Consider the following 12,556-nt stretch of genomic DNA (forward strand, 5'->3'; position numbering starts at 1 on the left):
CTAGGAAAGAAAGAACTCACCCCTAACCCCCCACCATGACACCAACCTCCATAACTATCTTTTGGTAGATTTTATTGCGATCTCTTAAATGTACTCCTATGTTGAGTTTTGTTGTTGTTGGTCTTTTGGTGTTATTACTAAGTTGACCCTTGAACCATGCAGGGTCAGGAACGCTGATCTTCTGCACAAAAATCCCCATATAACTTCTGACTCCCCTCAAAACTTAACTGATAGCCTCCTGTTGAAGGGAAGTATTACCAGTAACATAAATAGTCGATTAACACATATTTTGTATGTTACATTTATTATATACTGTATTCTTACAATAAGGTAAGCTCTAGAAAAGAAAATACTAAGAAATCATACAGAACAGACTTAACAGTATAGTACTGCATTTACCAAAAAATGAACCGTGTATAAGTGGACCCGTGCGGTTCAAACCCATTTCTGTCCAAGAGTCAACTGTATTCTCTTTTTCAGTTGTCATAATAATTTTTTCACTTTGCTAACAATTTCAGTAACCATTTTCCATGTATGAATAGTACTCCATCAAATATGGAGTGTATATTTATCCAGGTTTTAGATTATTTCCCTGAGATAAATTGCCCAAAGTGAAATACTGGATCAAAACTGATAAGCTTCTTTAAAACTCCCAATAGAAATGGACAAACTGCAACCCAAATGGATTGTACCAATTTCAAAAAGCCCACCAGTAATTTTATACACGTACCAGTTTCATTTTAGTGAATGAGATTTGAATTCAGATGTGTTGGCATGCTTGTAGCTAAACTGAAAATATAAATCGTACCCCTCCGTATATGGTGCTCTGACTCAGATTGGCTTTAACAGGGGCAATTATTATCTCATGTTACAGGAAGTTCAGAAGTAGGACAGCTGTAGGTGTGATACGATCAGAGGCCCAGTGATGTCACTGATGACATAGATTCCTCTCTTTTAAGCTCACCATCGTAACCTTTACCCTCGTGCCGGCTTCCTTCATGTTTCAAATGGCTGCAGCTGCCCCAAGCATCACATCCAGATGTAGAAGCAACCAAGATGGAAAGAGATCAACTCTTCCAGTGCCTCCTTCTCAAGAGTGAGGAAATCTTCCTAGAAACTCTCAGTTGACCTTCTTTCCGGTCTCATTGCCCAGATCTGGGTCAGTCGTTCGCTGCTGAACTGAAGATTGCCAAGGGAAATGGAAACAGCATTATTGGCTTTATTAACCAAGATTTTCACTTGAGCTGGCGGTGGCGTCCATTTTCTCGGAGTGTTGAATGCGTGAATAAAACAGGGGTTCTGTTAGCAACGAAGAAGAAGGGAATGGTTGTTGGGGAGAGAACCAGTAGTGTCTCCCTGATTTTTTTTTGTTTTCCTCATTCTCTGGCACACTCTTAGAACCAGTTAAAATTCTGTAGTTCACGCGTTTAACAGATATGCGCAAAATATACGTTAAGTCCTGGGCTTTGGCCTCCGTGTAAGGTCCTCATGTACTGTGATCATGCTTCGTGTTTCCTTCACGTTTTCCTAAAAACCTGCCTTGGTGCAGCTCCCCAAATTTGGAAATCGGGACCTCCTCTATTTTTATAAACTTTTGGCATAATATAGGTCTCCTAGGGAGAGACTTAGCACTGGCTTTTCGGTTAGAGAATTCCTGTTTGGTAGAGATTTAACATCCACTACTGACACTGTGAGGGCTTCTGCTGAGACCCAGGGTTTACAGCCTGATGAAACAAGCCTCGGTTGCAGTCTGAATTACTCAGGCTCAGGAAGTCTTATTCCACTGCACAGCCCGGCATTTGGAACGTTCCACTGCTCATTAGCCCCTCCAGCAAAAGACCAGGAGAGGGGAGGGTGGGGACCGAGGAATTCCTTTCAATCAAATACTCTTGTTTCATGTAGTTGGAGAAATGGCTGAAATTGCTGCCTCAAAGAGTCTTTTTGAAAATAATCTAGTTTATCTCTCCACTCATTTTGCCACTAACTGTACAAATTATTAGTGTTACGTTTTATTTAAAAAAAAAAAAAAAAAAAAAAGGCAGCAAGGTAAGAAAACACGTCCCTGGGTTGAAGAAACCAGCCTGGTTACTCCATGGCTCACAAATTCAGTACTATTTTGCATTTCTTACACCCAGTTGAGTCATAGGGTACAGACACCATCTTTTTATTAATGCCTGACTTGCAGGTAACTTTTGGCACCAGAGATATCGAGGTGATCTTGGATCAGACCTGCCCGTTCCTGGGGCACCTGGGTGGCTCAGTCGGTTGAGTGTCCGACTTTGGCTCGGGTCATGATCTCACGGTTTGTGGGCTCAAGCCCCGCATCGGGCTCTGTGCTGACGGCTCAGAGCCTGGAGCCTGCTTTGGATTCTGGGTCTCCCTCTCTCTCTGCCCCTCCCCTGCTCACACTCTGTCTCTCTCTGTCTCAAAAACAAATAAAACATTAAAAAAAAACTAAAAAAAAAAAACAAACCCTGCCCGTTCCTTCAGCCAAGTAGATGAAAGCCCCAAAAAACACCCATTTCCTACCTCACCATGATGGAGTCATGGCTTCTGTTGTTATTCTGGGTGGAGACAAACACAAAAAGCAAAAAAAACCCCACCTACTGTACTTGTATACTTTTTGTTTTACAGTTTGTAAGAATTTTTACAACGTAATTACATGTTCTAATTATGAGATTACATACATTTCTACCACTTACATAATCAAGTGTAATTATACCGACTACTTGAACAGACAGTGATAAAAATTACTCGAAGCAAAAATTACACACAAAAAAATGCCGTTTCACAAAAGCTTTTGGAGCATATACTCCACAGCCTCCCAGAAGGTGGGTCGTGGTGAATACAATAAAAAGCCTTCAGTAGCTTAGTTGTCCTCGGTAGGGCACGACGGATGACTCGTATCATTTTGGAAGCCTCGTCTTTTTAAAACTGTTTTTCAGACATAGCACCCGTGATACATATCACCGCTACCCGTGCAGAAGCTGGTTGAATTCCGGGTTTGTCTCCTTCTTCCCCTTACCTCCTGTGATTCCTTCCCTCTCTCCCTTCCGTTCTCTTTCCTCCTCCCTACCGCCTGACTTTTATCTAGGGGCCTGGAGAAGGATTTGAAACAGTAGGCTAATGGGGACAAATGAACTTGGATTCCTGGGACGTTATTTCCCACTCGAGTAATCCTTGGATCAAAATGTTCGAAAGCAACTGGCTTGTAAGAGTTAACGTTATGCTGAAAATTTTCTACCTTACTCCTCTGACTGTGGACGAGATCGGAAGTCAAGATCCATTGGGTTTCATGGCCCTTAGGAGCATCTGTAGCTTGGCGTCGTTGTGGAAGAGAAGCAAAGTAGAGAGAGGAAAGTAAACACAGACCACAGTGTAAGCAAAATGAGGAACCTTTAAAATGAAGTATGATGTTACAGACAGTTCCCTAGAAACAGCATGCTATTTCTTATAATTGTTTCTTTCATCACTGAAAACAAAGTGTATTGAAAGGGTCATTTTTCTGCGAGTCAAGTCCTTTCCCTCCGGTGTTTTTTTCAAGACATTTGTTTTAAGCAAAATGTTCTAAAATACAATTTTAAAACTTATCTATTTGCGACTACCATTAACACCGCTAGGGTGTCTCCAGAACCTTTCCATCACTTCCCATGTTAAGTCATCTCTTGATTAAAAAAGAAAATAAAATCCCTAATCACCTGTCCCGAGTTTACAATTCAAAGCAGTTGTTTTTGGACTAGCCAGTCATGTTCTCCTAAGGACAACATCTCTTAGGTGTGCCGTTCATCGTCCATGTGGAGCAAATTAGAGAGAGAAGGAGGGGAGCTGCCACTGTTTCTGATTGGTTACGGTAGTATTAAAAAAAAAAATTGACTCACCCTGCTCTGGAGAAGAAAGATGGATAAAATGCTCTTTGAACACACTAGTCTTTTTTTTTTTTTTCTTCTAAATGTCGGTACAGAAGGGTTGCATTTATATTTGGCTTTCCAGACCTGTCTCTTGACCTTCTAATTACTTTATTTGAAACAGCACTGAGGGTATAATAAACCTGGAGGTTGCCTCTCCTTTGCTTTATCATAAATTAAAGCTGCCGGTTTGTCGAGGTGAAAGTGGAGGCAGAATGTTCATTACCGCTCAAGTGATGGCTTGTCAATAGCAGTGCTTTTTAGTTTGTTCTAGTCAGCACTTGCTGTGCATTTTGTTGGACCACTGGGAAATAAATACAACAAGATTATACGTTTGGAATACCACAAGAGTTCACAGAAAAAAAAACACACAAATGATAAATTATACACTGGGTAGAAAGTGACATGCTATCTTGTGCTATTAACAACCAAAGATAATTGCAACGAATTGTAATTGCAGTTTGCAACTTACAGTACAGTGTGTCCAACATCAATCTTAATAGTGAACAAAGCAATTTATATTAAAACTTAATTCACTTGGTAACTTTCTGCTGTATACACGGGAGCTAACAGATGTAGCTTTTCAGAAAGTTCAAAGGCATTTGAAACGTGGCAAGAAATGCTAATGCAGTAAGCCTTGGAGAAATATTGCATTACTACTTGTAATGAAAACAAATGTATGTCATTATCTCCTACTTTGTGTTTATTTAATAAAATATGCAGTTTGCATGTTGGTGAATTCAGTGTTTCTGAATGGATATGGAACGATGTTCTATTTGGAATCAGAGGCCATGCAGGACTAGCAATTATGCATCCAGTATAAATAGTCTGCTTTACGATTTTAGTAACATGCCCCTTAATGCTTCGCCGGGTTTTGTATGAGGTGTAACAGCAAACTGGAGTAACTTTATTCATGACTTTCCTTAGATTGGATGTCTTTGAAGCAAGAAAGGGAGATCTCCTGGAATTACTTAAGAGAACAAGCATATTTGTTTTGTGAGCTTGACTGATGGCCAGTAGAGCAGTTGAGTGAAATCTCTAAACTGATTAGGGCTTTAGTTCAAATAATCTTCTACCTTTTTCATTAATTTATTCCTTAATGCTATTTTGCTGCTCTTCTACCAAGGATAATAATCTCACACTCGCTGACCTCCATGAGTGGATGACCTAGAGCCCATAACTAATCTTATTTATCTCCTGACCAGCCGAACTTCATTTACCTTGACTGGATAAAGAGCCTTGCAAGTTCCTAAGCTTCCCCTCCTTCGTAGCTTTCTAGTTAATCTACAGTAAAGGGAAAGATGATAGGCTTTCCCAGTCAAGATCCAGAAGCATCCGGGGACAGTGGAAACTTCTGGCCATTTCTCTTTCTTTCTTGAGCCCTACTCTCCTAACGCAACGACTTTCATTTTGAAAGTCAATTTCCAGCCATGGGCCATATGCACACGTTGTCGAATTTAGTTTTAATTGTTGAGTACACGTACATAGAATTTTATATTCCGCTTTCTTTTGTTTAATACCAAAGTGTTGCCCGTGTTTCATAATTTAATAATTGTGCGTTTTAGTGACAGTAATTCATTAAGTTTCTATACTGTGTTTTTCCTAAGCATTCCCCATTATTAAAATTGTTGGGTTACTTCCACTCGGTTTCACTATTACAGATACTGCTGCAATAAAAATTTCTTTTGCTGTTTTTTTTTCCATTTAGATTATTTCTCTGGAAAATATTATTAAAAGTGTAATTATTAAGCAAGCGATGTAACCATTTGTGTGGCTTTTTGCCTTATTACATTACTGAAGTAGGTTCCCGGACTACTTTATAGTAGTTTATATTGCCTCCGGCAGTGTTGGAGGACTACATAATTTTGTCACGGCAACACTGAGATTTAGCCTGGTTCTTTCATTTATAAACGAAAGGATGTTGAGCAAGTTACTTAACCCCTCTGCCTCGTCTGAACCCTCGTTATTCCCCATCTGAATGAAGGTGATAATAATGGAGCTAAACTCACGGATCGTTAAGAGTATTACAGTGCTGTGCATATGTAAAATTTTGGGGACGGTGTCTGCCGCATAGGAGCGCTCAGGAAACATCGGCTGTTATTATTCTTACTAAAATCTAATTTTTCTCCTTATTGAATATCACCTTCTATGTAGGCTGCAGTCTTTAAAGGAAATGCTGTAGTAGCCCATTGAAGCTTAGTGGTCAGTAGACTCCATAAGCAACCTCCGTCTGTATTGAGTGAGCACTTTAGCGTTGCTTAGGCAATGAGCCACGAGGAAGAACTCTGCAGGAGTGAACATGCTGTCTGTAAAGGAGAGGCTTCTGGAAGCTCCTTCTCTTAATTTGTAATAACGAATAATAAATGGCTCTGATTCCAGAACAATCTAAATGGGCCTTGAAGCCCCAGGGTTCTGGGGTGCTGATCCTGTGATTCTTGCATTCCGTGAGAACCCAACCCCCCCCCCCCCCCCCACTTTAAGGAACTGGCCTCTGCATTAAATAATGGCACTTATTTGTTGGTTTTTTAAGTAAGACAAAGAACTGGTCTCCTGGATTCCTTAATTCTGGAAAATTGACTTCAAATTTATAAATTTTCAAAGAAAAACTGTAACTAATTTTATTATTCCACGAGATGATGTTGATGAAATGCATCTGCTACACCTCACTGAGATGAGAACGGCACCTTCCGAAGCAGAGAGTCAGAGCAGCGAGCCCTGGGTGACCCCCGAGCCCCCCGAGCCCCCGGTCAGGCAGCATTTGCTGCCCACAGTAGAGGCTGGAGATTATTCGTTTCTCCAGACCTTCTTTTAAACCAAAAGAATGTGGATGCCTCATGTTCCCTTCTGATGAGAACTTCTGTGTTAGAATTCTGTGGTTGCGAGCAACAGAAAGAAATGCTGGCTAATTTAAGGAGAACAAAAAAAAAAGCAAGAGGGTGGGAGGTTCTCTTTTGAGAAGGATACAGGGTTATTTACAGTACCACGAAGAGTGCTCAGCAGGACAGCCGGCAGCCCCAAGCATCCAGGCAGGAAGAAAACACAGACACCCATCGGGGTCCTGCCGTTGGAAGGAGTAAGCTCTACTCCACTCAAGAATCAAAGTCTGACAGGGCCCAGCCTGGATCTTGTGCCCGCCGCCCAGCTAGGGGAGGCCACAGGACCTTGATGATAGTCCCACTAACACCGCACACTCCTGGGGGCTCCTGGGCGGCTCGGTCGGTGAAGGGTCTAACTCTTAATTTCAGCTCGGGTCATGATGAGATCATGATGAGATCATGGTTCGTGTGACGGAGCCCGCATCGGGCTCCGCGCTGAGTGTGGAGCCTGCTTGGGATTCTCATTCCCTCTCTCCCTAGCCCTCCCCTACTCAAGCCCCCCCTCCAAAGAAATAAATAAACATAAAAATATTATTAAAAAAGAAAAAACAAAAGACTGCACACTACTGGAGGAAGAAATTTCCTAAAGCAAGATTGGAGTCCTATTGCTCGAAGAAGGGGAAATGGAGGCTGGGCCACTAAAAATGACAAAGGTACACTGAATTTCTTAAAAGACTGTATTGCTCTAGTAATTCCTCAGCAGTAATGATTAGGAAAACAACTAAATGGCTTACAAACACCAGGAAGTATTTGGACCGCTCAGTGGCCATTGTCCAGGACTTTAGCCCTGGAGATAACTAACAGATTTTTTATTACTTGGTATGACACGGAAGGCTCACATCAAAAGGCATTTTGTGGGAGAAATGTCTCACATTTGGCTGCAAATATCACAGGCCTGAACAACAGAGGGATTTATATCCACTTCATGTGAAAGAAATCCACAAAGAGTAGGACCATCATGGCAGCCGTTCGACATCATCAGTGTTCATGGCTCCTTCCGTGTTTCTTTCCGCTCTGTCCTTCTGGCATGACTTCTGTCTTCAGGTCTCCTTCATGATCACAAGAGAACCACGGCAGCTCCTAATATGTCATGTACGTTACTGGTAAGGAAAAGGAAGAAAGGGAGGGAAGCCAAATGTGCCTGACCCTTGAGTCACCCCCATCCCCCTTTTAAGGAACTTTCTCAGAAGCCCTACCCAGCAGTCGCCACCTCCGTTCCATCAGCTGAAACGTGATCACCTAGCCACCCCTGTTGATAAAGGAAACAGGACTGTTTCTTAGCCAGGTACATTGCTACTCCCAACAAGGTCAGGATTCTCTAAGGGAGGGAGAAGAGGAGCATGGGTGTCGGGAAGGCAGCCAGTAGTTTGTGGCTCAGACCCTTGCCAAAATGGACAGTCTTCAGCTCGGTGAACTCCCCTACCAGTCCTGGTATTACCAACAAGAAGCCAGGAGAGTAATAATGAAGCATTTTCTAGGGTAGGGAGAGAAGTGAGTGGATTGAATGATGAAAACTTTAGGTCATTAAATAAAGTTCCAACATTTTCTTCTTGCCCAAAACATTCACAACAAACTCTGTGGAACAGGAATTGAAGGGAAATGTACCACGCCATTTTTCTTTAGCCTTTTTGCAATGCAACAGGACAATCAATACAAATCTTTGCAGTAATCATATATTGATTTTCCTAGAATATAACTCCATTTAAAGCACTTTTATCCCCAAGAGTAGAAACATTGGAGGCTATCAAAGGAGGAAGTAGGTTTCCTTGACCCCATCTGCAGTGCACAATTGATTAACAGAGGATAGTTATGAGCGAGAGAGAGAGAGAGAGAGAGAGACAGAGAGAGGGAAGAGAGAAGTCACCGAAAGGTTAATACTAGCTAAAGAGAAACACGATTATAGGACATTAGGCTTTTGGTAAAATCATAAGGTCGGGAAAAGATAATGATGCTCTCTAAAATTGCATGAGATTTTGAGCCCTTCGCATCCTCTTCCTGTGACCCCCACACCGCCAAGAGCCACCACAGCTGAATTTGGGGGGATTGGCAAAGCTGTGAATGATTGATATGTTTAGGTTCAGGGCTGGTAAGCTGGCTTGATAAGGGAATCAGTGACACTGTTTCAGTTTTTCATGAGTCACTTAGTTATTAAGTACTAAACTCAAACTCTAACGTAGGCCAGATTGAATGTGTCTTTGCTTCAGACAAAGCTAAAAGAAAAAGAAGAATTTATGTTTTAGAAAAATTGTTTTAAAACTCTCATTTTTCTTCTGCTTTGTAAGAAAACAAAACGCTAAAAGAAATTTTTTTTAAATAAAAATAAAAAAAATCCTACCTTCGGCAAATCCCATGAGTTTAGGTCAGCTGACTATTTCTATTTTTTTCTAATTTTCTAAAGATATTTATTTATTTTTGAGAGAACGAGAGAGACAGAGTGGAGCAGGGGAGGGGAAGAGAGAAAGGGAGACACAGAATCCGAAGCAGGCTCCAGGCTCTGAGCTGTCACCAGAGTCTGATGTGCGGGGCTTGAACCCACGAACCGCAGGATCGTGACCTGAGCCGAAGTCTGACGCTTAAACAACTGAGCCACGCGGGCGCCCCTACGTTGGCTGACTATTTCTGTGTGTAGATGTCGTCCTCCCAGAGACAGGAAAGTAATTGGATGGTAACGCTGGGAAAAGACACGCAGGTTCCACTCCGCCTCCGGCCCGAGAGGCTGGGATGTCGCCAAAACTGAGGATGACGCCTCCTGAAGCAATCCTGAGTCACCCTCTCTCCCACACTCCTTATGGAAAAGGCAAGAGGGTGGCCTGGCATGCGCTTGTTTCCAGTGTACTGTCCTCAGTGTATTTCTCTCCCTAAATCCCTCCTGTTTTTTTGTATCACAGCTGGGTTCGCACGGACTCTTTCTTAAATTAGAAGGTGTGTGCGGCCTCATTCTCCTCCACAAAGTCTTGTGCTTGATACTGTTTATTTTACTAGCAACTTCTTCGGGAGTTTGTGTTTTGCTTTGGTGGGTTTTTTTCCCCCTCCTCTTTTTTTTTTTTTTTTTTTTTTTTTTGGTTTGGCTTCAGGCAAACCAACCAGCACACATTGTCAGATAAAGTATCTTATCTGTCAGCAGCACCCTTGTGAATTAATCATAATTCAATAGGCTTACTAATCAAGATTCGAGATGAATGTTTTGATAGAGCAATCAGATTTGTCTGATCTATCATTAGTTGACAGGCGCTGCAGGCAGGGTGTGAACTTGGCCATGGCAGCCCTGTTTCTGATCCTTTGGGCTGGGGCCACCGGTTGGGTAGCTGGTGGTAAGTGTGGTCCCAGGCCTTGCAACCAGTGAAGTTCCGTTTCTTACTCCCCTCAGTCCTCTGCCCGCCCACCGGTTTTCAGAATAACATGGGGTGGAGTCCTCTTGTGAACCCCCTCCCCAGGTGACCAACAGACTTGGGGACATGGTGTTCCCTTTGTCACTTTTACCGGTAAACAAAGGTGTGCCAAGCCCCGTGACCAGCCTCAAAGGTGATCGATTTATGGGGTCACTTGCAAATAGTGGCCAGAGAAAAAATAAACATAACAGATTATTAAACGTGGTTGACTGCAGCCCTGTGTCACATGCCTCTAAAACCTACACCCCATTTGACGGAGTTGCCTTCTTGGGCGGGGGGGGGAATTTACAGCATAGCTTATACATTTATCCCATATGATTGTATAAGTGAAAGCTTTTGTTGTAGATCCGTACTTCATTGTACCTAACGTTTCACGTTCTGGGATAAAATTCTGAACTAATATACACTGTGTAGATTACTTGGTAGTCGCTCGTGTGATTTTGAAAAGTAAGGATGGGGTGATTTTGTGGGGGAGTCTTTTACCAGTTTTCCTTCTCTTCCTGAGGTTGGTATTAGCATGAAGATTGTATTACTATAGAAAGCTTGGAAAGTCCCAGAAAAATCCAGATTCCTACAATCCCGTCAATATTAACACTATTTCACCCTATTAAAATTCGATAAATAATGGCATGGATACCTCAGCGGGTCATTGCCTGACCCTGTCATCCCCAAAATGTAACTCCGCCTGGCATGCTCTTCTGGCATCTGTGGACCGCGCCGGAAGGAAATCCAGAGGAATCCAGGAAGATGCTGCTGGTCTCAAGGTTTCAGTTTCTGCGAGAAAAGCACCGGGGGAAACTCGCTTAGGTTGTTAGTGTGTCTGACGTGTTGGAAGTGACAACTTTTCGATTTCACAGGCATGTCGCAAGCCTTACTAAATGAATGCTAGCCACACTTCGAGAGATTTGTAGCTTGGGTGATTCAGACAAGGGCCGGTGGAGAGTTACCTAATTAGACTCCAGGTGTAATTATGTAAGGCGTTCCAGGCAGCAGCGGGCTGTGTGTTAATTAACTTTCATGCTGAACATGCAGTAGCACCTAAACAAAGAATGGTTCACGGATGAAGTAAAGCTCCTTACTTTGCCCGAGCTGTATTCACCGTCTCCCAAACCTTCCTTCCCTGTCCCCTCTTTTTAAATAACTTAAAAAAGAATTGTTTTTATTCTAGAGAGAGAGAGAGCACAGGAGCAGGGGAGGGGACAGAGAGAGAGAGAAAATCTTAAGCGGTCTCCAGGCTCGGCGCCGAACGTGACCGTGGGGCTCGATCCCACCCCCCTGGGATCATGACCTGAGCGAAATCAAGAGTGGGGATGCTCAACCGACTGAACTACCCAGGCAGCCCCACTTTTTTTTTTTCTTTTTTTTTTAGCTGAGACATGAGGCATAAAGGCATGTTGTCTCGTAAGAAGCTCATCATCTGTCCCTACAACTCCCTTCCTACTTTCCTCCATAATTCCAGCACATTCTCTGGGATCTTTTACAGGGCTAACCGTGTCTGTATTTATCCACCTATTTCTCTGTCACTGGTTTGTAAAATCCGTATGATTTCCCATCATGATTCTTTGGCTGTCCATGAAACTCCACAGGTCTCTTTTTGTGCTGAAGAAAGGAATGATACCCACTGACCCGCAGGATTAGCTCACCTCCCGTCAGCAGTCTGGTGCCATACGAGTCCTCCTTGGCCGCTCCCATTTCTGTCTCTAACGAACAACAATGGGAAAGGCATCGGTTAAAGAATATTCTCTCTTCTATTGGGGCGCCTGGGTGGCTCAGTCGGTTGAGTGCCCAACTCTTGACTTTGGCTCAGGTCATGATCTCATGGTTTGTGAGATCGAGCCCCACGCCGGGCTCTATGTTGAAAGTGTGGGGCCTGCTTGGGATTCTCTCTCCCTCACTCTCTCTCTCGCTCTCAGAAATAAATAAGTAAACATTAAAAAAATATATGTTCTTTCCTCTAGTAAATTAATCCATGGCTTCATTTGTGCTGCTTCTGCTGTCACCTGCTGCCCGAGTTCTTAACTAATGCATTAAAGTAAACTTTGCAAAGCCATATAAATCAACTCTCCGTGCTTGCATGAGGAGAGACTTGAGGTCATCAAGTAAGCACTCTGTGTGGATAATGACCAAGCAATTTTCCAGGCTTCTCCCTGTTCTCAAGTGGGAAAATCCCATTTTGAGTTTCCCTGTTCCTTCTAATCCCATCTCCTTGACATCTCCCTCTTCATTTTGCTACTAATGAAGTCTGGGACGACACACAGGACCACTCTGTTCATCCGGGAGATGAAGCTTCTAGAATTCTACTTCTACAATTCTGTCTATGAAAGCATGAAATTAACATAGATTAAGGAATTGCCAGAAACATTAAGAATAGATTGGATTCAACACC

General features: G+C 42.7%; 1 protein-coding gene across 3 annotated transcripts in view; it reads left to right on the forward strand.

Annotated features, from left to right (window-relative positions):
• FTO (FTO alpha-ketoglutarate dependent dioxygenase) overlaps positions 1–12,556 on the forward strand; it is a 389,551-nt gene that overhangs the window by 307,191 nt on the left and 69,804 nt on the right. The window contains exon 9 of one of the 3 annotated variants that reach the window (XM_060650769.3): positions 960–4,644. The exons of the other annotated variants lie outside the window; for them this stretch is intronic. Within the exon in view, the coding sequence (XP_060506752.3) occupies positions 960–972 (13 nt within the window). The 3' untranslated portion in view covers positions 973–4,644. Of the gene's footprint in view, positions 1–959; positions 4,645–12,556 lie in introns of those variants that run through there. 3 annotated transcript variants of the gene reach the window in all.

The sequence above is a fragment of the Panthera onca genome, chromosome E2 (assembly GCF_046562875.1).
Source record: "Panthera onca isolate mPanOnc1 chromosome E2, mPanOnc1 haplotype 2, whole genome shotgun sequence".
NCBI lineage: Eukaryota > Metazoa > Chordata > Mammalia > Carnivora > Felidae > Panthera > Panthera onca.